This window comes from Sciurus carolinensis, chromosome 3 (genome assembly GCF_902686445.1).
Source record: "Sciurus carolinensis chromosome 3, mSciCar1.2, whole genome shotgun sequence".
NCBI lineage: Eukaryota > Metazoa > Chordata > Mammalia > Rodentia > Sciuridae > Sciurus > Sciurus carolinensis.
In genome coordinates this window covers 130,466,901-130,491,493 of record NC_062215.1, presented here as the reverse complement: position 1 = coordinate 130,491,493, position 24,593 = coordinate 130,466,901, and the positions used below count along the sequence as shown (strand labels likewise).

General features: G+C 35.5%; 1 protein-coding gene across 2 annotated transcripts in view; it reads left to right on the top strand.

Annotated features, from left to right (window-relative positions):
* Positions 1-13,367, top strand: part of Pde1a (phosphodiesterase 1A) — a 342,540-nt gene extending 329,173 nt beyond the window's left edge. For both annotated transcript variants that reach the window (XM_047542640.1, XM_047542641.1), the window contains 2 exons: positions 10,800-10,916; positions 12,901-13,367. In XM_047542640.1, coding sequence (XP_047398596.1) covers positions 10,800-10,873 — 74 coding nt within the window. In that variant the 3' untranslated portion in view covers positions 10,874-10,916; positions 12,901-13,367. The remainder of the gene's footprint in view (positions 1-10,799; positions 10,917-12,900) is intronic.
* The last annotated feature ends 11,226 nt before the right edge of the window (positions 13,368-24,593 follow it).

The following is a 24,593-nucleotide window of genomic DNA, read 5'->3' as shown; positions in this document are numbered from 1 at the left end:
ACCTCAGATTATGTATTTGTGGTCTGCACTGAAAGAAATCACTAGACTATTCTGAGTTTATTCCTTACCTGATAATGAAGTGAGACTAGAACAAAAGTTTTAGCCAGGGTATATAGATGGGGTCTATATACAGGCACACTCTCATGGGAAAAAAAAGTGAGTGTTACTTGCCAAAATACATCCTATGGTCAGATATATCTAAAAAGAACAAATAAAGTTTTAAGATTTTTTTAAAAAATTAACCTTTACCAGAAATTTAGCACATCCATCATTGGTATACACTAGTACACATTAATACTTGTGGTACGTTTTTGTCATAAGTAGAAATGATAGAATATTTTCATAATATATTTAGTGGAGAGATCTTGAAGTATCACTTGAAATCATACTGCTTCAAAATGGTATAGGTAATTGACCTGATGGTAGACCTTGTTATTTTAAGCATCAACAAAGAAGCACATTTATCACCATAGTGTATCACCAGGTTCACTAAAAAATGTCGATAATAATATTTTAATGTGAATGAAAACTTTTATAATCACATGTGTATCATTTGTGAATATGATTTTAAAAGAAGGTCATGGATTTGAGCAGAATAAAAGAGGAAGCCATGATTCAAAATTGTTTGACACTTTGGACTATATAGATGCTTCTCAAGGTCTATTACATAGACCACCTTTGGGTTATGAAGGTCATCTAAAATGGTCTTCAAGGGACTGAAAATGGCAAATCATTTCTTCTTTTTTAGAAGATTGATATTTCTTTTTAAAATTTTTTATTCTAATTGGTTATACATGACAGTACAATGCATTTTGACACATTATACACAAATGAAGCATAATTTCTCATTCCTCTGGCTGTACATGGTGCTGAGTCACACCAGTAGTGTAATCATACATGTATGTAGGGTAATGCCTGTCTCATTCTACTGACTTTCCCATCCCTACGTCTCACCCCTCCCTTCATTCCTCTCTGCATAATCCTCCATTCTTCCATACCCACCCTCCACTATGGATCAGCTCCACTTATCAGAGAAAACATTTGGCTTTGGTTTTGGAGGATTGGCTTATTTCACTTATGATAGTCTCCAGATCCTTCCATTTACTGGCAAATGCCATAATTTCATTTTTTTATGGTTGAGCAATATTCCATTGGGTATATACACCACATTTTCTTTATCCATTCCTCTGTTGAAGGGCACCACCTAAGTTGATTACATAGCTTAACAATTGTGAATTAAGCTGCTTAAAACATTGATAGAGCTGTGTCACTGTAGTATGCTGATTTTAAGTCCTTTGGGAATATACCGAGGAGTGGGATGACTAGGTCAAATGGTGGTTCCATTCCCAGTTTTCTGAGGAATCTTCATACTGATTTCCAGAGTGGTTGCACCAATTTACAGACCTACAAGCAATGTATGAGTGTGTGCTTTTCCCCCACATCCTTGCCAACATTTATTATTGGTTGTATTCTTGAAAATTGCCATTCTGACTGGAGTGAGATATCAATGTAGTTTTGATTTGCATTTTCATATTTGCTAGAGATGTTGAACATGTTTTCATATATTTTTTGACCATTTGTATTTCTTCTGTGAAGTTTCTGTTCAGTTCCTTTGCCCATTTGTTGATTGGGTTATTTTCTTGGTGTTAAGTTTTTTGAGTTCTTTATTTATCCTGTAAATTAATGCTCTATCTGAGGTTTAGGTGGCAAACATTTTCTCCCATTCTGCAGGCGCTCTCTTCATGTTCTTGATTGTTTCCTTTTCTGTGAATAAGCTTTTTACCTTGATACAATTCCATTTATTGATTTTTTATTTTACTTCTTTCACTTGTTGAGGAATTTGGTTCCTAAGCTGACATGATGGAAATTTGTGCCTACTTTTTCTTCTAGTGGGCACAGCATCTCTGGTCTAATGTCCAGGACCCTGATGAGACAGGGGTCTAATTTCATTTTGTTACATAAGGATTTCCAGTTTTCCCAGCATCGTTAGTTGAATAGGCTATCTTTTCCCCAGTGTATGTTTTGGGCATCTTTGTCTAGTATGAGAAAACTGTATTTATGTGGGTTTGTTTCTGTGTCTTCTATTTTGTACTATTTGTCTTTGTATCTGTTTTGGTGCAAATACCATGCTGTTTTTGTTACTATAGCTCTGTAGTATAATTTAAGTTTTGGTACTCCTGTTTCACTTTTCTTGCTGAGGACTTCTTTGGTTATTGTGGGTCTCTTATTTTTCCAAATGCCTTTCAAACTGCTTTTTCTGTTTCTGTGAAGAAAATCATCAGAACCTTAATAGGAATTGCATTAAATCTGTATAGCACTTTTGATAGTATGGCCATTTTGACAATATTAATTCTGCCTATCCAAGAACATGGGAGGTCTTTCTATCTTCTAAGGTCTTCAATTTCCATCTTTAGTGTTCTATAGTTTTACTGTAGAGCTATCTCACCTCTTATATTAGATTGGTTCCCAGTATTTTATTTTCTTTGAGGCTATTGTAAATGGGATAGTTTTCCTAATTTCTTTTTTGGTTGATTCATTACTGATATGTAGGGATGCAATTGATTTATGACTGTTAATTTTATATCTTGCTACTTAGCTAAACTAATGTATGAGTTCTGGAAGGTTCCTGGTGAAAGATTTTGGGTCTTTTAAATATAGAATCATGTCATCTACAAATAGGGATAGTTTGAGGTTTTCTTTTCCTATTTGTAGCCCTTTAAAGTCTTTCTTTTATCTAATTGCTCTGGCAAGAGTTTTTCAGGGTTTTACTGGCTTCATAGAATGTATTTGAGAGTATTTCCTCCATTTCAATTTCATGGGATAATTTGGAAAAACTGGCTTTAGTTCTGTAAGGATCTGGTAGAACTCAACTGAAAATGTGTCTGGTCCTAGACTTTACATTGCTGGAAGGTTTTTAATTATTGTTTTATTACTTGTTATTGATGTGTTTAGGTTTTCTATGTCTTCCTGGTTCAATTTTGGTGGGTCATATATGTCTAGAAATTTGTCAGTGTCTTCTGTATTTTACAGTTTATTAGAATATACATTTTCAAGATAGTTTCTAATATGTCTCTGGATTTCAGAGGTGTCTATGGTGATATCCCCTTTTTAATTTCTAATTTTGTTTACTTGGGACTTCTCTTGTCTCTTCTTTGGTTAGTTTGGCTCATTTGTTTTGGGATCCTTCTATTTTCTGTAAATGTAGGCACTCAATGCTATAGATTTTCCTCTTAGAACTGCTTTCATACTGTTCCAGAGATTTTGAAATGTTGTATCTCTGTTCTCATTCGTTTCTAAGAATGTATTTCTTCTCTCATTTCTTTGATGATCCATTCTTCATTTGAAAGAATGTTGTTCAATCTCCATGTGTATATGTTATTTCTATTACCTTCCTTGCTGTTGATGTTGTGCCCAAAGGCTCGAGACCCCACAAGGACCACCGGAGACCACGATCAATGCAAGCAGCAAAGAGTCATTTATTAGCAAGTTCGAACCTGGTCCTCTGCGTCCTTAACCAGTGACGCTAAGAGAGGCCCCGAGCCCTCGTTAGCAGGGTTTTTATAATGAAAGGCAAGCAGTTTTACAGTGTTCTTTTAATTGGTTAACATTTGAACAGCTAAACATTAGTCCTCCTCTGGTTGGGTCCGGCCAATCTATTTGATTCTCATTGGGTCCTGCCAGAACTGAATGGTCCTAGTGGAAGAAGGGAGGAGGGAAGGGGTGAACTATGCAGGAGATGAGTCGGGGTTAAGCCCCGCTCCCATCCTTGACGGATAAGGTCTCCAGGCAACCGCACATTCCTCGGACAAATATCTCTTAACAACCTTGGTAAGCACAGGGGCCCAGCAGTCCTGTTTGTCCTTGAGACAGTTAGCAGCACAGATACCACCCTGCTCTCAACATTGATTTCTAGTTTCTTTCCATTATGCTCTGATAGATGCACAAAATTATATCATTTTATTTAATTTACTAAGATTTACATTCTGACCTAGAATACAGTGTATTTTGGAAAAGACATCATGAGCTTCTGGGAAAAAGGTAAATTCAACTGTTTGGGAATGAAATATTCTGTAGATGTCTATTAGGTCAATTTGATTTATAGTATTATTAAGCTCAGAAATAACTTTATTGATTTTATGTTTGGATGACCCATCTGTTAATGATAAGGCTGTGTTGACATAGTGACCTTCTTTGTCTTTTCTGAATAATTGCTTGAAATCTGGTTTATCAGATATAAGAAGAGCTATTCCTGCTATTTTTTGGACTCTGCATGGCATATTTTTCCATCTTTTTATTTTTAGTCTGTGGATTTCTTTACCTATGAGATGAGTCTCTTGCAAATAGCATATAGTTGGATCTTGGTTTTTGTTCCATTCTGCTAATCTATGTCTTTGAATTAGGCAGTTGGGACCATTTACATTCAGTGTTGTTGTGGATATGTATTTGTAGTTTTATGCTATTTGAGTTTGCCTGCTATTTTTAATCCTGGCTTTTTTTTTTTTTTTTTTTTTCATTTAGTTTGCTTCTCTTCCAATGATCTTCATCTATTTGAGAGTTTTGGGGCTAATTTGGGGGTATCTCTGTGTACAGTTTAAGTTGAGTATTCATTGTAGTACTGGCTTAGTGATCATAAATTCTTTCAGTTTATACTTGTTGTGAAAAGTTTTTATTTCTCCACTGATTTTCAAAGAAAACTTTGCTGGATATAGCGACCTTCAGTGGCAATTGTTTTATTTTAGAGCTTGGAATATCTCATCCAGGCCCTCCTTGATTTTAGGGTCTGAGTTAAAGAAGTCAGAAATGAGTCTTATTTATTTGCCACTAAATTTGTCCTCATGTTTTCTTCCATAGATTTAGTATTTTTTCCTGTTTTCTCTGTTAAGCATTTTGATTATGATGTGTTTGGGAGAGTTCTATTCTGAACTTGTCCATGTGGGATCTTATATATCTCCTATATATGGATGTCCATCTTATTTCTTATATGGGGAAAGTTTTAAGTTACTATCTCACTGAAAATGTTCCTAATACCTTAAGTCTGTATCTCCATGTTTTCTTTATCACAATGACTCTCATGTTTGTTCTCTTGGTGCTATTCCAGAGTTGTTGTATATTTTGATTATCATCTTTCATTTTTTCCCTTTATTGCATACTGAGTATTTAAGTTTATATACCCTGTCTTCAAGGCCTGAAGTTCTGCCTACAAGGTCTGAAGTTCTTTTTTCTGCATAATCTAATCTATTGGTGATGCTTTAAAATGAATTTTTATTTTGATTCATTTTGTCTTTCATTTCCAGTTCTGATTTGTTTCTTTTCAATATCTCTATTTTCTTTATTGCATTTTATAGCACTTCCCTTCTTATATATATATAATTTTTTATATGTAGTAATCTTTTTTGTTCTGGGACTTCTGTTTGATTTTGATGTATGAGTAGATATCCAGGGGTGGGTTCTAAAGTTCCTTTATGATTGCTCCTCCTAGGAACCTGGTTGTTAGCTTGGGGGTTTCATCCCCCAAAGTAATGTTGAGGTTTAGCTGGGCTTAGATCATGTGTGGTATGAGATTTTCCATTACTTAGCTAAGTTGTTGGTATTGCTTGGCAGCAGAATCCCTACTGCGTGAAAGTGAAGTGTCCCAATCACTTTCCAATTCCTTTTTGAGGAAGAGGGGAGCCAGGAATAGCAGTAGTGTTAGAGACAGAAGTATCCTTAAAAGATAAATATTTATTGCCTATTTTTACATCTGTAACACTAATTGCCACCAATATAGGAAGGTGGGGTCAGCATTTAACATTAGTCCCAACAATTAAAAAAAAAAAAAAAAAAACTACATCAGGCATTAGACAACAGGTGTCTACCATGTTGTCCACTGGATTAATAATCACAACAAAATGAATGTGGTAGGAATTATGTAAAGTATAATTCTGTTAGATAGTAGGATTACAATTTCTTGAGTGAAGAGAAAATAGGGTAGAAAGACAAGAAAATTTTGAAATATTAAAAAAAAATTGAACAGAGGAAAGTCAAGAGATAGGTGTCAGATGTTGGCAGTGAGGAAGGATGAATAAAAACCTAACTAAAAATTATTTTAAAAAGAAAGGAAGAGGAAACAGGACAATTTGGCTATTAGTGTAGGAAGAGAGTGAAGAAGGAGCAATAAGAAGGACAAACACCAAGATACAAATGCACAACCAAATGTGAGGTCAAAACAACCCAAACCCATGTACAATTATACCCCACCTAATTCATATCAAATAATAACTAGGTGAATAAGGAAGCAATTAATGTGAAAGTAAAATTATATGAATATATACATATTTTTGAACCTGTCCATGCAGTAAGAACACACATACCCACATACACACACCAAATCTTGCAGAATGAAAAAAGTAAACAATAGTAACATACAATGAAATGGTATTTGAAAAAAAAAATTTAAGTTAAAATTTTTAAAAAGAGTAAGAAAACTGATTGAATATGGAGAAAAAAGAAAAAAATTGAGAAAAATAAAGGAGAAAAAAATTTTAAATCTTAATCAGAGTTAAAGGGCTTGTTTCCAATTAAAAGGTCAAAACTGTTGGTAGGGATGGATTTTCATTCTTTGTGTTTATTTTTGGTTCTGTAACCCTTGGGTCAAGGGTTGAGGGTTGTTAAGTTCAGTGTCTTTGTGGTCCTCATTTAGCTGCCAGCCCTTGTGGCTAGAAGGTGCTCAGCTTACAGTCTCCCAGGATAGGGTGGGGCGGACTGGAGAGTGCTGAAAAATTGTATATTGTCATAGCAGGGGTGATGCCGAGTTCCAAATTTGAAGTCGCAGTAGTTAGGCTTCAGTTTTGGCTGAAATTTGGGATTTTGTTGATGGGTATTTGCCCCTTACTGCTGGAGAGATGCTGGTCTCTGCTGGACATGTGGATCTGTAAAGACTGATAAAATTCACTTTTAGGGTGTAGGGACTAAACCTGCACAGGTTTCACCTTCACCGCTATGAATATGAATTACCAGATCTTTGCCCTGGAGTGCAAAGCTCCTGTGTGGTTGCTGTAGCCCTCTTCCCAGTAGGCTCTTGGGGATGTCCGTAGCAAGGGGAGCTCTATCTCCTTAGTATTGGGAGACTGTAAGCTTCAGGCACAATTTTCTTTGTGCCTGCCTGTTTCAATCACTCTGGAGTCATAATAGAGGACTGCTGGCAACTTCCTTCATGAGTTCCCAGATCGCCTTTCTCGCTTGCTAATGCTAACAGCCCTTTGGGCGGTTCCTATGCTGGCAACTGGCTTCCATGCTGTCAATTCCCTGATTCCTGCTGAGTTATTTCCCTGTGGGCTAAGCAATTTCTGGTTGAATTTCACAGAATCACTTTCCACACGGACTCTGGGTCCATTAAGATCAGCCTCCATTTGTAATTCCACAGATTTTTCCCAAGGCAACTTTTTAAAATATATATATATAATATATATATATATTATATATATATATTTTTTTATCTGCCATATTGTCCTCTCTCTCTGCCTACATTCTCCACTCCCTGCCCCCCTCAATAACCACCCTCTCATGGCCTCCACCAGCCAAGATGGAGCATATCTAACATTATTTCTTATATTATGTTCAAAATCTCTGACTTTCTGTGTCTCTGGAGTTTCTTTTACAGTCCAGTGTTACATTTCAGTGCATTCCCTTTGTTACCAACTCAGTGAGTACTAGTCTTCCCGCTTTGTAAGTCTGGTGCTGAGGCACTGTTGGAAGGATGGCCTTCCTCTAATCCATTATCTTCCAATATGAGTTGGTTTTATGGAGAACCCGAATACAATATTTTTCCTAAGTAATCTGATGTCATGAAATTGCTTGTCACTATCTTGTGTGTGTGTCTTTGAAAACAAATGGTATTTTTTCAGTTTTGAAGAAAGATATGTTTTCAGTGCTGCAAAACTTCTACGTTGAGTTGGTCATAATACTTAATTATTGATTTTCCTATTGCATGTGCAAAATTACTCTTGGATGTAATTTGTGAATCATTTGGTGATTGTGTGTGTGTGTGTGTGTTTGTGTGTGTGTGAATGCTGCATTGTTACTACTTTATTATTTTATTCCTCTTACACTTGTTTCTTACTGGTGAGTTCTTTATCCATTAGAAATAAAGAGTATTTGGTGGTAGGTAGACCTTAGTGTCCTTTACCCACTATAAAATGTTTTCTCAAAATTTTTGAGAACCAGTGAACCAATTAAATACTTACATTCCTTTCTTTGTCTATTCTTATCACTTTCACTATTCTGTTCTATTCCAGACTATTCTGTTCTGCTTTAATACAGTCTTAAGTAACAGAGTATTAAATCTGAAGTTTAAACTAAGATGCCAAGATGATAAATGTCAGAAAACAAACTGAGCTGTAAGATAGGAGTTTCAAAGAAGATTCAAAAAGCCATTATAGAAGGCTTAAAACCCTCACTCAATTAAAATAAATGGAAGGTTAAGTTGCTGAAAGCTGAAAAATAATTTCTGAGAAGAATTTTGGTAAATCACTGAGCTTGAGGAAGTTGTAGAAATGTTTCCTTCCTCACAGGTAAAGAGAAGAGCATGTCACCAGGACTATTGGAGGGGTTCAAGCTAAGAGGATATGAAGAATACAGCAATTTAAAAAATAATAATAAAAAGGCAATATTGGTAATAGAATCTAGTTCCTATCTAAGAGATCTGAAGTGTTAGATGGTGATGGATGAGCACATGGAGAAGAGGCTGTGTAGGTTTCAGCCTTTCCTTAAGCAATTCATGGGAATACATGCCTCTGGAGAGTCTCATAAGCCAAATATGTCCCATCATATTTGTAAGTGTGATGAGACCTCAGCAGAAAGAAACTGGAAGTATATGGGAAAATGTCCAGAGACTATGGAGATTAAAAAGAAAAAAGGGCTGGGCATGGTGGTGCATGCCTGTAATCCCAGCGTCTTGGGAGGCTGAGGTAGGAGGATTGCAAGTTCAAAACCACCTCAGCCATGGTGAGGCAACTCAGTGAGACCCTGTCTCTAAATAAATTAAAATAGGGCTGGGGATGTGGCTCAGTGGTCAAGTGCCCCTGAGTTCAATCACCATACCCCACCTCCCTCCAAAAAAGAAAAGAAACTAGGAATTCTTGTGCCCTCAACAAGCTGGTGAGAAGTTTCTAGCCATGGTCCTTGAAGAGGAAATCATGAATGTGCTCAAAGAAAAAACAAGTCAGTTTGATATACCTGCTGGTTCACACCTGCCAGTTCACACCTGCCAGGTCTATGAAACCTGGTCAAGTGGAACATGACTCTTCCTCTTGGCTTTCACTTCTGTGTGCTGCCACAGGAGCCCAAAGTCACTAGTTGGAAGAGAAGACAGAAGTGAAAGAAACGAACTCTGCCTGACCCCAACACACACAATTTCTGAGTTCTGTAATAAACCCCAGTTTGGAAAGAAGTATTATCTTATTTGATGATCACGATGTATAGATGTGACCAGAACTTCTAATGTCTGAGTTGTGACCTTGAAAATTTAATGTGATCACAGGATGATTTTTTTATTATCTAAGAATGATCAGAAAAGTTTTGAGACTACCTGACATTTGATCCTGTCACAGAAGATAATTTCCCCCACTGAGTATATTTTCAATAAACCCGCCAATGACCAGTGGGTTTTACCACACATCAATCAGTCACTATGAATTGAAAGTAAATGAGAATAAGAGACTAGCAATATTCAATATAATCTGCAGAAACAAACAGATGGAATTTATATGCTTAGAATCAGTCAGCTTCTATACAAACCTTGAAGAAAAAAAAAAAAATCATCAGTGTGGAAAACATCCCAAAACTTTTGGAAAAGTTACAGAGAATTGATCAGAAATGGAATTATAAAGCAAAAGTACAGATCAAAGAATACATACATTTTCTTTTTGATTTATCCCATCAGATTACATACACTCTTCTTGTGTAATCTCAAGAAAACCCTGATGCAGATGGGTCAGCATCTTACAGTACACGTTGGGATGAATTCAGAATTAATTCATGCAAAGTTTAATTATTTAGACTACCTTCATTCAAATTTTAGACAGGAAAAGCATTCTATCAAACTTAATATTTCCTGAAATATCAAGGTATTATAATTCACTTAACATTATAATTTCTGCTTTTTTGTTTACTTTGTATCCTACATAATCAGACTCTTATGTATATATTTTGCTTTGTAATTCTATTTCTGATCAATGTGCCACAAATTTTCCAGAAGTCTTGAAATATTTTTCATGCTAATGATTTTTCTTCAAGTTTATATAGAAACTGAATGAGTCCAACAGTTTAAATTCTATTAGTTTGTTTCTGCAGATTATTTTAACAGTATTTATTTTTAAATATTGCTTATCTCTTATTCTCACTTGTTTTAAATTCATAGCAACTAATTGATATGTGGTAAAAAGACACTGGTCATTAAAAGATGTATTTAAAAGAATCCACTTTTATTAAAAAATACTCAGGAAAACCATATGTAATTTACACATGTGATTTAATAGATATTTAAACATTTCTCATCTGTTTCATTTCTGTATCCCCAGATTAAATTGTAGCTTCAAAAGTTAAATGATCACCAGAAGATGATTTGTTATGCTCTATAGATCCACAGGCTGAAATGAAAATTTTGATATCTTTGGAGGAATGTATTACCAAATCCATTGTAAAACCTAGTCTCAGCATTTTACAAATTTCTTCTGTCTTCTAACCTTATTAGGTTTTTCCAAAGGCCAATGTTGTTTTGTCTGTTTGTTTACTTTTATTTTTATTTATGTTTTATTTTTTAGGTGAACCTGATCTTTGTAAGAACTCTGAAGACTTAATAAAGGCTGAAGAAAAACATGCTGATGCACGTCCATAGGTCTGAAGCACCTTAAAGGTTTCTGTCACTTTAAACATGAGAGGTAACATTTTTTGAATGTTTTTTTTTTTAATTTGTTCTAATTAGTTGTACATGACATTAGATGCATTTATACATTTTTATAAATTATACATAAATGGGGTGTAATTTCTCATTTTTCTGATTGTACATATTGTAGGATATTTCTAAAATGAATGACTTGTAGAATACCTTCAGAGACAATGCTCTCTCATTTAAATGCTCCTCCTAGATTCATTTTTAAACCCCCCTGTCTTCAATATTCAGTTTTTAAAAACTCCCCATTTTCAGTCTACCTTAACATTTAAATTTTAAACATCATAAATAAAAGATATATTTACAGAGATTTAAATTTTAGTTGTGTTAAAACAACAAGCTATAGTCTATGGGGATGTTCATTTCTTTTTCTAATTCATCTGGGAAATATAAATGTTTTCCACTGATTTCTACTTTTATTTCATGTAGGAAATATGAATGTTTATACCTGCTGATAAACACAAAGCAAAGACAAGTTGCGAAGTAAATATTATGTTCACTAAAATCTGTGGACATGTGCATTAGTGGTTCTCTTATAAAAAATTCATTTCCTAGGACTTGCCTTTGGTCTACCAAATTATTAACTCTTGGAGTGATGCCTTAGAAATCTGAATTTTTAATAAGTCCATCTGTTGATATTTCTTTCCACTAAAGTGAGAACCCATGTATTGGGTCATATCTGAATGTCTTGTAAACATAGTAATAAACAAAACCCAATTATTATCATGAGGCTTGCTGTTGGGTGGTCAGAGCAAGAGAAAAAGCCAAGGGCACCATAGCTGTTCCTCATACATTTTAGACATAAAAGAGTTAAAATGTGATTTGCTCTTAATATAATTCCTTCCTTGTTCTTGAGTTACAAAGAGAGTTAAGACTGTCACTGGGATGAACATTTAACATATATATATCTCAATTAGCACTTTCAACAGCTCCACAGTTAGTGAATGTTATTATTATTTTATATATGGAGCTTGGGAAGAAATCAAGACACAGAGTAGCTCAGCAACTAAAACCCATCTCCATATTTAACAATTATAACATATTATCTCATTTTAGCTACAGTATTCCCCCTTCATCCATATTATGCATTTATTACCTTTCAAGTCCATGGTCATTTCAAGAGTCCTTGGGGTCTGGTGTATATATATATATATATATGATAGAGCCTCTGAAGTCTAGTTCAGGGAAAACTAATTACAGGTGTTTCAAACAACAAAAAGTTTTGTTGGCAAATAATTATCATTAGAAAACTGAGTAAAACTATATTAAGCAAGATTCTTTCCTATAGGATATAGCCAAGCCACTGTACATTATATAAGTTCAAAAAAAAAAAAAAGAACCTTAGGTTCGGCATTTCCTTGGCATCATGATATATATAGAATATTTATGAACAATTTTCCAGAAATTATGTGTAAGGAATACAAGTTACACACACATTTGAAAAAATAACTGTTCAATGTATACAAAAAATTACACACACACACACACACACACACACACACACACAGAGAACAAAAACAGAAAGAATTCCAAAACAATTACCTATTTTATGCTGATAAATCCCATGTTTTTGAAAAATAAAATACAATGTAAAATTACTACATGGTTATTGATGATGACTAACTCATGATCTCTATTTTCTAATTTATTTTTAATTGACAAAAACTTATAACATAAGATGTTCTTTTAAAACATGTATACCTTGTAGAATGATTAAATCAAACTAATTAGCATATGTATAGCCTAATCTCATTTTTTGTGGTGTAAATATTTAAAATCTGTTCTTTGTGCAACTTTCAAGAATAAAGTACACTATTGTTATTCATATTGTAGTCACCAGGTTATATAATAGATCTCTGAAACTTACTCATCAGGTCTAACTGAAGTTTTGTATCCTCTGATCAACATCTACCCAAATGCCCACCTCAGCCTCTTCTGCTCTGATACTCATTTTTATTTGATTTTTATTTCAGGATAATGAAATCAGCACTAAAACCATCCTAATCCTCAACTTTCCACAAAGCTATATTCTCCTTTTTCAACATACAATTAGATTGGGCCACTTAAATTCCTATATAAGGAATAAGAACATAAATTGTAAAGCTAGTAACTAGCCAAAAAGTACCCTCTAGTTGCTATTGGAATTTTTGGCCAGTGTTTCAGCCATTGTTTTTCCTCTGCAATTTGGTGTTCTTCAATCAAGCCAGAGAAATTCCAAGCCAAAAAATTGGACAGTTTTAAACGTTCATCAGTTCTAGCCCAGTCATAGCGACTGGGCAATACACAGAAGACAAAGCATTTAAAAATGTTTCTTGCATTGTCTTACACAGAATGCCAAAACTACAGATTTTTCAATATCTTAAGTAAAAGAAAAGAAAAAAAAAACAAGCAAACTTTGGAAGAAAATTCTTTTGCAGTGTTGGGGAACAGGCTCTTTAGATTGTCCTGTCTCTTTTAAGTGCATGGGAACCAAGTGAGAGTTGGAGCTGCTGGGGAAACTATTCAGAGCCCTCAGGCAACAACAGAGCATCATGGTAGTTGAGCCTGGTGGCCTGATAAGGAAAGCCTCATTGTAATTCTCCAGCTGGGACATCAGCAGTGTAACCTTCCCCTGAAACCAGCGGACCAGCCCGCATCCATCGCTGTGGTTTCCAAGTACCAATGCATCACCTGTACGGGTGTGGTCACAATGCAAGCCACACATTACCCACAGTCCCTGATAACAAGGATCGTCAGTTATTGTTGCCAACAGGCACTTAAAGGGAGACTTGAAGTTGCCTGCTGGGGTGTTGATCCCATAAGGATGTAACAAAATATATTACAGGTTAAGGAATAAGACACAAGAAATGTCTGTGTGTGTGTGTGTGTGTGTGTGTGTGTGTGTGTGTGTTTAAAAATGTCTATGGAAATGGAAGCCCAGACCTTTCTGTACAGATAATCATTTGATGTGACTTTTCAATTTTACTAAACAAAAACAAACTGCCACCCTTAGAAGTCCTGCTTCCTTGTCATGTTTTGCCTGAGCATGTGCAAAGCCTTTTAAGAACTTACTTTTTTGTTAGCTGACAAGAAAGGTCAAGCACAATTAGGTGATGTAACTTTTCACTGTACAAACATTTCAATGATTGTAAGCGTAAGTGAATTTACTCTTGAGAAAGGTGGAAACTGGATGGAAAGAATCAAGAACAGTCATCAATTACATGATGTGAAGGAGGGTCCATCCGTTCCATGAGTCGCCTCTTGTACCTGCTTCCTTCCTGGGTTCCACAGTGCTAAGCAATACTTTAGAAATGGGTACAATCAGAAGCTTTTAAGCCTAAGTAGTGAGATTTTCTAACTCACAACTTAGATCTCTTTTAATGTGTAAGCCATATTCTACATGCATATTTAGTATGCATCATTGTAATTTAAGATTTTTTGTGTCTAGACTGTATAAAATGCTTTTAAATGTTCTGTGAATAAGGTTCTTAACTTTAGTTTCATCTGAATCTTGTGCAGAGACACAGCTAAATAATGGAATTGTATCATAGGCATTACAATGCATTTGATATTTTAAATGTAAGTCAGTAAAGATTGATCTATAATAATGTGTTGGGGGAAATTTATAGAAATGTACATCATGGTGACTTTTTGTCCATTAGAAATGGACTTTTTATTTCTATTTATGGAGAAACTGTAACTACTGCTTTTAATGTCTTTTTTTAAAACAAGCTATTTACTGTCTAGAAAATATTCTGCATTTCAAATAGAATCTGGTTGTCTGGGAAGCGTAATCACTAATTATTCCTATTTGAGCCAGCTGTCTTTCAGTAAAGCTATACATTCTCCTGAGGGAGGAGTAAATTGAAACCCTGCTTCTCAAATGGCATAGGAAATATAGCCACTCTATTCCTATTAATACTTTAAGATCTCTATTCTTTGTTATTGTCAAATAGAGAAATATAAAGAATTCATCGATGTCTCTGTATGGACAGATGTTCCAGGTTTTGTGACTGAGCTTGCAGCGGTAGTGAGGCCAGACCTGCCAGCTCAGACGTGTGGTCGCAATGTTCAGTGAACTTTCTTTTCCTAGTCTCCCTCTCTTTCTCTATCTCCACATTCCCTACTCCTCTCCTGTTTTGCCATTTTATCATCCCTGTTCCTTCCTTCCTTCTTTCTCTGTAAAACAGCTACTTTGGGACACTAACCAGCAGGAAGTCAGATTGGAGCTCACCTGTGCCCATCCCTCCTGCAGGCTTCAGGGTTGAGTTCATGCTGAAGAGACTGGCTGATGAGTTAGGCTGCCTCGTCTTGAATGTCCTGCTTTGCATTCTTATTCTCAGCTTCCCAACATATATATCTTGCAAGCCCATATGCCTTTTTATTCAACCAGGCCCTCTTTTATTTAATTTTCAACATGACAACTTAAAATTCTTGTGTTTTTAGTATGCTGTAATTCCCTGCATTCCCTATTATATATGATTGCCAAATAAATCATATTTGATGGAAAATGTCATGACACATTTGGTGCTTGGTGTAATTCAACTTGGCGGGGCATTGAAAAGTTGGAGAATTTGGGGGAAATCAGAACTAGACAAATCAAAAATTGATGTATGAGGGTTTTTTTCAGACATTATTGTGTTCTACTAAATAGATATTCATTAAATGTTTAGTATTACACCAGTTTTTGCAAACTCTTATCTAGAATCATTGTTCATATATAAATATGGAAACTTGAATCTTTCCTTCAGAAATTTCAAATCTTACAGAAGAGATACTCTATTTAAAAATTGATTTTCATTTTGTCAGGAAGTGAACTTGTTCTCTAATGAAATATTTATTAAATACATTTGGGGAAGGGGGTACTAAGCTCAGAAGCACTTTACCACTGAGTTACTTCTCCAGTCCATTACATTATTTATTTTGAGACAGGATCTCATTAAGTTGCTTAGGGCCTCCCTAAGTTGCTGAGGCTGGCCTCAAACTTTTGATCCTCCTGGCTCAGCCTCCTGAGTCACTGGGTTTATAGGTGTGTGCCAGCATACCAGGCTTAAACACTTATGATTTGCAAACTTCTGTCTAGAAATGTAGTGCATATACAAATATTGAAACTTGACTCTTTCCCCTAAAATTTCAAGTCTTTTACAGGAGATAATCTATTCATGCTATAATTTATACATCATAACTAGAAGGTCACATATAAAAATAACCAGATACAATGAAGTACATCTTTGTATAATAGAAGAGGTAAACTCTTCCCATCATGAGGGCTTCCAAAAGACTTAGACTAGGTGGTACATGAGTCAACAAATAATAAGTTTTAACAAAAATCACATAATTGTTTTCTATTTTCCATATGTGATCTCCATGTAAATACATATGAAATATTATCTCTGATCTTCACAGTAATCCAGCAAAGTGGTATTGATACTCATAAAGGAAACCAAGTCTCAGAGAAAGACTTTTGTCCAAGGCCACACAGGTCTGCAGTGGCAGACTCCACCCTGGATTTGGTTCTAGATCTCTCATGCATCAAAGTCCTTTTTTCTTTCTACTATATCTAAGTGGGGCAGGGCAGAAGCACAGAGGAAGGGAAAGGTCTGTGAAAAAGACCACCGTGGATCAGGGAACTAGAGAACATTGAAGAAGCAAAGGGGGTCAGTCAAGGTGAAGGACTGGTGAGTTTTAATTAAGTGAATCCAGAGGAAATGATATGATGTATGCCACCCAAGGCTGTGTTTTCATGTTGCCAGTGTCACCCAAGGTTGTGTTTTCATGGTGCCAGGTGAAAACGTAAAAACCTACCTAGTGATCAGATACATGACACTTAATTGATTTTTTTTTTTTTTTACGGTGTTGGGGATTGAACCCAGGGCCTTGTGCTTGCAAGACAAGCACTCTACCAACTGAGCTATCTCCCCAACCCTTAAATGAATTTTTTACTTTAAATGCGATTATGTGATAAATTTCCAGCTAATATTGAAAAAAAAGCCTTTAAAGTCTATATTTTGATGTAGAAATATATCTTAGATATAGAATGCTTATTTTCTAAATTAAACCTTCCACTCTTCAATTGCTTTTTTAAACACTACATAGCCTATCCATCATTTAATATAAACCTTAGACAAAGACATTGTATATTTTAGAGTACAATGAGCACCTGCTAATGTTTGGCATTAAATTATTATCATCTCTTTAAAGGAAATTCTAAATATTTAATATAAGGACCCTTATATGGGTCTATCTGGGGATTTTTATCCCTTAGTAACATTAGAAATTTCTGGAATTTGCTTAATATTTGTGAAAGTTGGAGAACTTCCTTTGCATCTCAAACTGATACATATTTCTTTCAGACAAAGATTATAATTGTTTAGTTTTTCTAGTATATTATAGTCTCACTACTCCTACATTACTACTATTCCTCTATTACATCACTACTCTATTTTTACATTATCTCTTTTACTTTCCGTAACTGTTTCTTTAGGCATCTTCATTCCCATCTATCAACGAGGAAGTACAGCAAAGAGAATAAAACATCTTGTGTAAGTTTATGCAGCCCGTAAGTGGAGGAGCTCAGATTTGAAGTCTAACCATTAGGCAATACTACCCCTGGCCCTGGAAAGGATCTGTCATGTCTTCTCTACCCACTATGTCCATCATCTCCTTTTTCTACTCTTTATTCCAATGTTCAGGCAATTCTTCATAAACACTTCCACTCTGAGAAGACAGAATTTCCAGTGACCAACAGTGGAGTGGTGTGCACTTTGGTGATCCACTAAATCATGTGTCACTGTACACGAGGTACCTCTGATTTTCACAGATACGAGGAATATTAATATGTGACCATAAATGTGCCTTTTCAATAACTGCTGGTGTTCAAAAGACCCTTCATACTCAAAGCATAGTCCACATTTGGAAATTCCTTAGAAACAAAGAATCTCTGACTCCATTCATACCTATAAACCAAAATTTGCATTTTAATTCAATAACCTGGTGATTTTTATATACAACACTGTTTTAAACAGTCATTAAATACTGTACAGGTAATTCTGAATACCTAATAAGGGCTGGGAGCATATGTAGCTCAATATTAGATTGCTTGCCTCACATGTAGACAGCCTTGGGGTAGATCCCCAGCACAGGAAAAAAAAAAAAAAAAAAAAACCTAAACATAAATAAACCCAACTGAGTATTTAAATACAAGATTGCTTTCCTTCTAACTGGAGTTGCTTAGTAAGTGCTTTTGTCGCCTCCGCACTCCCTCAGATCAATCAATACACACCATGGAACCAAAACCACATGCCCAGACTCTCGTGTCTTTCATTGCAGTGCATATATCTGTATTAATGAAATGTGATTTCTTATATGAATAATTAGAGGAAGACCCATGAAGGCTTGCGGGGAGGGAAAAAGAAAGACTGTGTCATCATTTGGCTTTAAAAGCAAAAACTCCTGGAAAGAAAAAAAAAAAAAAAACTTGTAAAAGGTCTCAAGACAATGTATCCTGTTTTCATTGGTCTATCAAGCACTGTAATTGAATTGTGCAGTGTGCAAGACCAACACTGCCGTTCACAAGTGACAAATTCATTGCCTACCTATAAGCCTCAAAACACAGTTTGATGTATTTCATTCTTATCCACAAGCTTTTTTGGTACACCTGAGGCTATAGAAGACTTTCTGGAAAATAGGCTTGGAATGTACAGGGTGGATTAAGGAAAGGTCATTAAGCATTAGAACTCATTGCCTTGCCTTGAGTATTCAATTTGGAAGCAGCAAGTGATAGAGTTAGGAAACACAAAATACAAAAAGAAAAACAAAGAAAAGAAGACAGAGAGCTGAAATTGATGGAAGGAAAGGGAGCAAGGTGAATTTTCAGGTGATAGAGCACAGAGTTGGCTAGGAGGGCTTATTCCACATCGTCCTGCAGGGTGAGGCATGGAATGAGGGAAAGATTCATGTTAGCCAGTAAGGACTTGGTGAGACCTGAAGGGGCAAAAGGATGTATGAAGGAACCCTGTGTCAGTCAATTCTAATTCGCTACAATCTTCAGTCTTTGAGTGTTGGGCTTTTGTCCCAGTATAAGCCAACGGGGACTGCAAATGCTTCCTACATGGATGTGTTTTCTTCCATTTAGGACTTTCACATTGAAAAGGATGAAGCATGCATAGGATTCTGATGACCCTCCCCTGACCCAAAAGACTTTTCAATTACTCTAGCTGAATGCAAAACTCCTGGTATTTAGTTTTCCTGTAGGTAAAGTCAGTCACAGGAAGACCTACGAATGTGCCAGCATTGCCTCTTCAGGTGTTTCTTGTTTGCAGAGCACAGAGTTCCACATGTACCCATCTGTTAGAGGTCAGGTGCTAGGAAGGAAGCAAGCCTGTGAGGAGGCACAAAACCAAGAAGTCATGGCACTAATCCACGGTATTGACTTTGAATTTTAAAATAATGAAGAGATACCAAAGGTACATTTGATGAACCCTCTGGAGAGTGAACAGAAAGAGCTGCTTATTAACACTGTGTCTTGGAGTAAACACAACTGAGATTATATATCAGAAAGAAAAATTTAATACTATGAAAATTCATAGTTAATAAAAGTTTGTACAAAGAAATAGAGTCTGTGTTTCAAGTCAAGCTTTATTCCTGGGGATAATGTTCTATAAATATTTTTAGAGACTACATAAAGAAATTCCTTCCCTTAAGAAAAAAAATTAATTTTTTTATTGGTTTCAAAAATCTTTGATTCTGGATCTTGAAGAAAGGTCTTACTTTTTTCTTCAACTTTATCTGACAAACCATTTTATTTTTATATTATGACCAATGTAAAAATAAGATGTTCATTTACTTATGTACTCATCCTGAAAGACAGTAAACTGCCTTAGATTTCATTTTTAAAAATCAATTTTCTTATGAATAAAACTAAGCATGCTTATGAGCAGGTGAAAAATATAGTTATCTATTTAAAAATAAGAATCTTCCTATGCCTTAAACATGAATTAGTTTCTCCTTAGTATGTTGACATATGCCTGTATGTTTGTGTGTGTTTCTGACTGCATTAAACTTAGTGGAGATTAGAGATTTAAAATTTCAAAACTCCTTTGTTTTTCAACTCCTACTCAACTAGTTAAAGTCATGGTTTTTCTTCTGAAAGAACCAAATTACAGCTATTTAACACTTTCTTTTTTATGATCTTTTTATATTTGTCACTGAATAAAACTAATATTCATGTAATCCCTTGTTTTAAATCAATCCCAATTCTTTGTCATAGAGAGCATCAAAAATAGCCTTCTTTACTTAGTGACCAGGTAGACTAAGCATTCCAAGAACACTTGATTCATGTAGTATTACTTTCTTTTCCCATAGTTGAACACAGTATATCTTGATTTTGGTTGGATTTGGTATGTTGAAGTCAACTGAACATTTCTGAAGGTTTTCAGGATTTACATCTTAGGGTTATTGTGAGATTTAAATATGTTGGTACAGATAAGGAACTTGGAGCCTATTAACCTGTGTTTTATACTCGGAACACATTATCCATGATTTATTCATATTTATTAGCATTTGCTCCTGGCACCAATACTTATGAGGATATAATAACAAAAACTGAGTACATAGATAAGTCTGCTAAGTCCTTGATTCCTTACTTACATCAAAGTATAACAAATGGGAAAAACAGAAAGGTAAAGCAATGATTTTAAGGTTTACCATCCTAGAAGATACAGAATTGAAATTCTGACTCCAGAATTTGTGCCCTCAACATCATTCTGCTCTCTCAAAACTAAACTGCAGCTAGATCACCGTTCAGTAGTAGAGTATGTGCTTAGCACAGGTGAGGGCCTGGGCTCCATTCCCAGCACCAAAATGAAATAAAACCAAGACCGGAGAAATTGCTGAATTGGACCTAGTTTATGATTTCTTCCTTTATTGAGAACCTTATCTTGGTCTAGCCCTTGGGTCAACTGAAATTAAATCATATCATTTCTACGAGGACCATGAACACATATCTTCTTGCCATTCGAAGAGTACGGCATTGTTTGTCTTTACCACCTTTGGCTAGTCATTTAACTTCTGTTTCCGGCTCTTCCAGTTTTTTCTTTTCTGTACACTGTTAATGTACACTAATGAATTATTTGGACCTAGTGCTCCTTTCCTTAAGAACAGTGCCTCTTGCCTACATCAGAGTTTAGCAAGTTTTTCTCTAAAAAGTCAGAGAGCAAACGCTTTAGGTTTTGCAGTTCACATGCCAATGTCCTGTCTCTCTTTTCTACCTCCTTTTCAACATTTTCTCTTCTTCCCTCTCCTCCTTTTTATTCTTTCTCTTTTTCTTTTTTCCTTCACAAGCTTTTTAAAAGAAAAATCCATTTTTAATCTGGTGGGGAAGTGTGTACAAAGCCAGGCCAGATTTGGCCCTTGGGCCTGCTTCACATAGAGCTGCTTCTTCACATCAAGAGCCCTGTGCCCTGAGGTAAAAGGATGAGACTGCTGGTGCTAGCAACAGTTGTCCCCAGGAGTTCTAGCTTTGCACGGCCCTGCCTGCCACCCCTTCCCAGCACAGGGTTGGGTTTGAAAGGACTTGCTATAGCACAGGCGCTCTTCCCTCAGCATGCATCAGATTCTATCACCTGGAAGGCTGTTAAGCCACAGGCTGGGCTCTGCTCTCAGGGATTCTGCTTCACTAGGCTGGTGTGGGACTGAGGTGCAGCTGATGCTATTGAACTAGGGATCTTGCTAGGAGAACCACTGGACTGTAGGTGAAGTTTCAACTCCTTAACATTACATGTAAAGGCCCTCACCCTCTACTTCCAGACTATCTCTTCAGGCACAACCTTCGTTACCATTCTGTATTTCTGCCAGGCATTTGCACACAGTGCCTCCCCTGCCTGAGTCTTCTGCTTCCTTTACCTTCTATACCTATCACTCTCTCTCTCCTTCCTGCAAGAAGCTACACATTCATCTCTTCCACAAAGCTTTCTTCATTACCTAGTCAGACCCTCAATCCCGCTTCCCTGTCATCCCTCCCTCCATGCAGGAAAACCAGTTTTCTGCATCATACAAAAGCTGCTAGATTTGAAGGAAAGGAAACAATGAGCCTTACACATCCTAAGTGTTTGGTAAATATTTGTTGAATAAATGAATGTGAACAAATGAATGAAGGTAACTTATGCCTGTTTGTCCTGACTGGTTTATGGTTGTTGATCCTTTTCAGATAATATCACCCGTCCATTCAATCAAAACAAGACTCACTTGAAGCACTTAAGATCTACAGAATCCTAAAAAGCCACTAGTGTTTTTCTCAGAGCAGACAAATGAGGAGTGCATTAATTCTTAATTAATTCTTAATAGTACACTAAAAGCAAACCTGAATTATATGGGAAAAACATTAAGGTCTCCATCTGTCTCTCGTCTCTACCCTTGGGGAGTTGGGTTCGCTGTTGCAGATATATTCACTGTTGTGAATCCTATCAATTTTGCTAAGGGAAAGTCATATTTCCTGGGTGATTTCCTATACTCTCAATGATTAATAATGGGAACCATACAGGATTTAGAACAAGAATGACTTTAATTCTTAGTCGTTGCTAGTTAGTAGCTGTTGACATTCTCTAACCTCTAATCATAAAGCCATTAATAGAATGGTAAAATTATAATGAACAATGTTTAAAGGATCTAGACAGTATCTGTGTTGGCCCCCAGAAAACACAAATTAATATTATCTTTTTTTTTTTTTGGTATTGGAGATTGAACTCAGGAGCGCTTAACCACTGAGCCACATCCCCATCTTTTTCGTTTTTTTATTTTGAGACAGGATATTATTTTTTTGTATTTGTCCAGGAGCTGTTATGTATTGTTGAATTTCATAGGGAAGACCAGAAGCAGAAAATATCTCACCTGAGCACAGAATTTGACCCTCATTTCAATTCTGAACTTTATCATTTGCAAGCTTTGTGGTATGAATAAGCCTTAATTTTCTTATCTATGAAATGGAGACAATAAGAGTGCCTACCTCATAGAATTGTTAGAATGATTAAATGATATAGAAAAAAATTGAAATGATATGAACTATAAAAATAAAAACCTATCAGGAGTTCCAGTCCTTCATTTAAAATTAATTGATGTTTACATTTTCAAGAATACAGTGTGGCTTTTTCTTCAGTAGCAATATTCTAGAAGTCCACTTGATGGGGAGCTTGCTCTATGCAAGGAGTGAGCCAGACATTCCATAGTGGAGATCTTATTGTCATTAACATCAGCATTTATGCACTTGAGAATAAAAGCACAATTACCTGTGTAAGTATACATTCAGATGATAAACTATTTGGGGATTGAGATATAAATTGATGTATATGTTTGATAAATAATTAGATAGACTAAATACATTTATCGATTATTGGCTGGTATATCAAGGACAACCTAGGGACAGGTTTTAATGCAAACATTAAGAGAAAAATATCAGCATAAAGATAAAATAACAATAATTTAGACTTTCTGGACAGGTTATTAAATAAAATGCACTATTGTACAACTGGTCACACTAACAGGAAACAAGCAGTTTTTCAGAAAAGAAAGCTGCTCACACACACCCAAGTAAGACTCCAAGATTCCACCCTCCCATATTTCAGGCTCTCCATTAGCCAGAAATAAAAGCATTCTTTGGAGGAAACTAAAAAGGAGAAAACTTTTCTGAGAGTGGAATCGCCCTGTGAGAGTAATAGACACCTCAGCCATGTATGGTAACTCAGATGCAACATAGAACTAATCTCCAAACTCACCAGAAAGAAAAGGGCTTCTAGAAATAGCCATGGTACAAAAGACACATTGGCAGAAAAATGACTTGGCCGCAGTGGGCCAGAATCTAAGAGCCAATTGGTGGCAAAGGACAGCAAGGGGCAGCAGCTGGCCTTACCTGTCCACAGTCCATTTCCCTTTCCTCTCACCTGGCTGCTTAACAGAAGGGCCTATGGAAATAACTTTGGGAAGATTTATGCAATAAAATTTAAATTCTCTGTGTTTAATAGCAAACAGGTTGTTTTTTTTTTTTTATTTTAAAAGGTTTCTTTTTAATATCATTGTAGTCAAACATTATATATCTATATATGCACACACACACATATATATACATCTTATATATGTATATACACATATGTATATATATGCATGCCAAAACACATATATATCTATACTCTATAAACACACAGAGACATTTGTATATATTACTCAATAGAAAATATTTTCAACTCCACATTACACATGAAAGAAAATAGGGAGATTGATTTTGGCAACTATATTTTCCCTGAACTACTACATTAATTTATTTTATACAGATATAATTTTTGGTAGTTTACAATGACAATGTTTAATTTTTAATACCTTTTGCTAATACAACAAACATTATTTTTAAATTTTAATTTAGATACCAACTAATTCCATAAATTCCATTTATACTAAAATTGAAATTGTGTGACTCAAGCTCAGTTATCAACTCCAGAATTTGATAGCATAATTCCTATCTTACTCATAATCAAACTTCATGTCAAGTTTTCATTTTTAGGTTGAATGTACTCAAAAACAAAAGACCTATATGTTTCTGAAAACACTTGACAAATGTAACAAAAAAGTGACAAATTCAAAATAAGAAATTTATGTCCCATTAGGGCAAAACAAGAAAGAAGAGAACAACATATGGTAACAT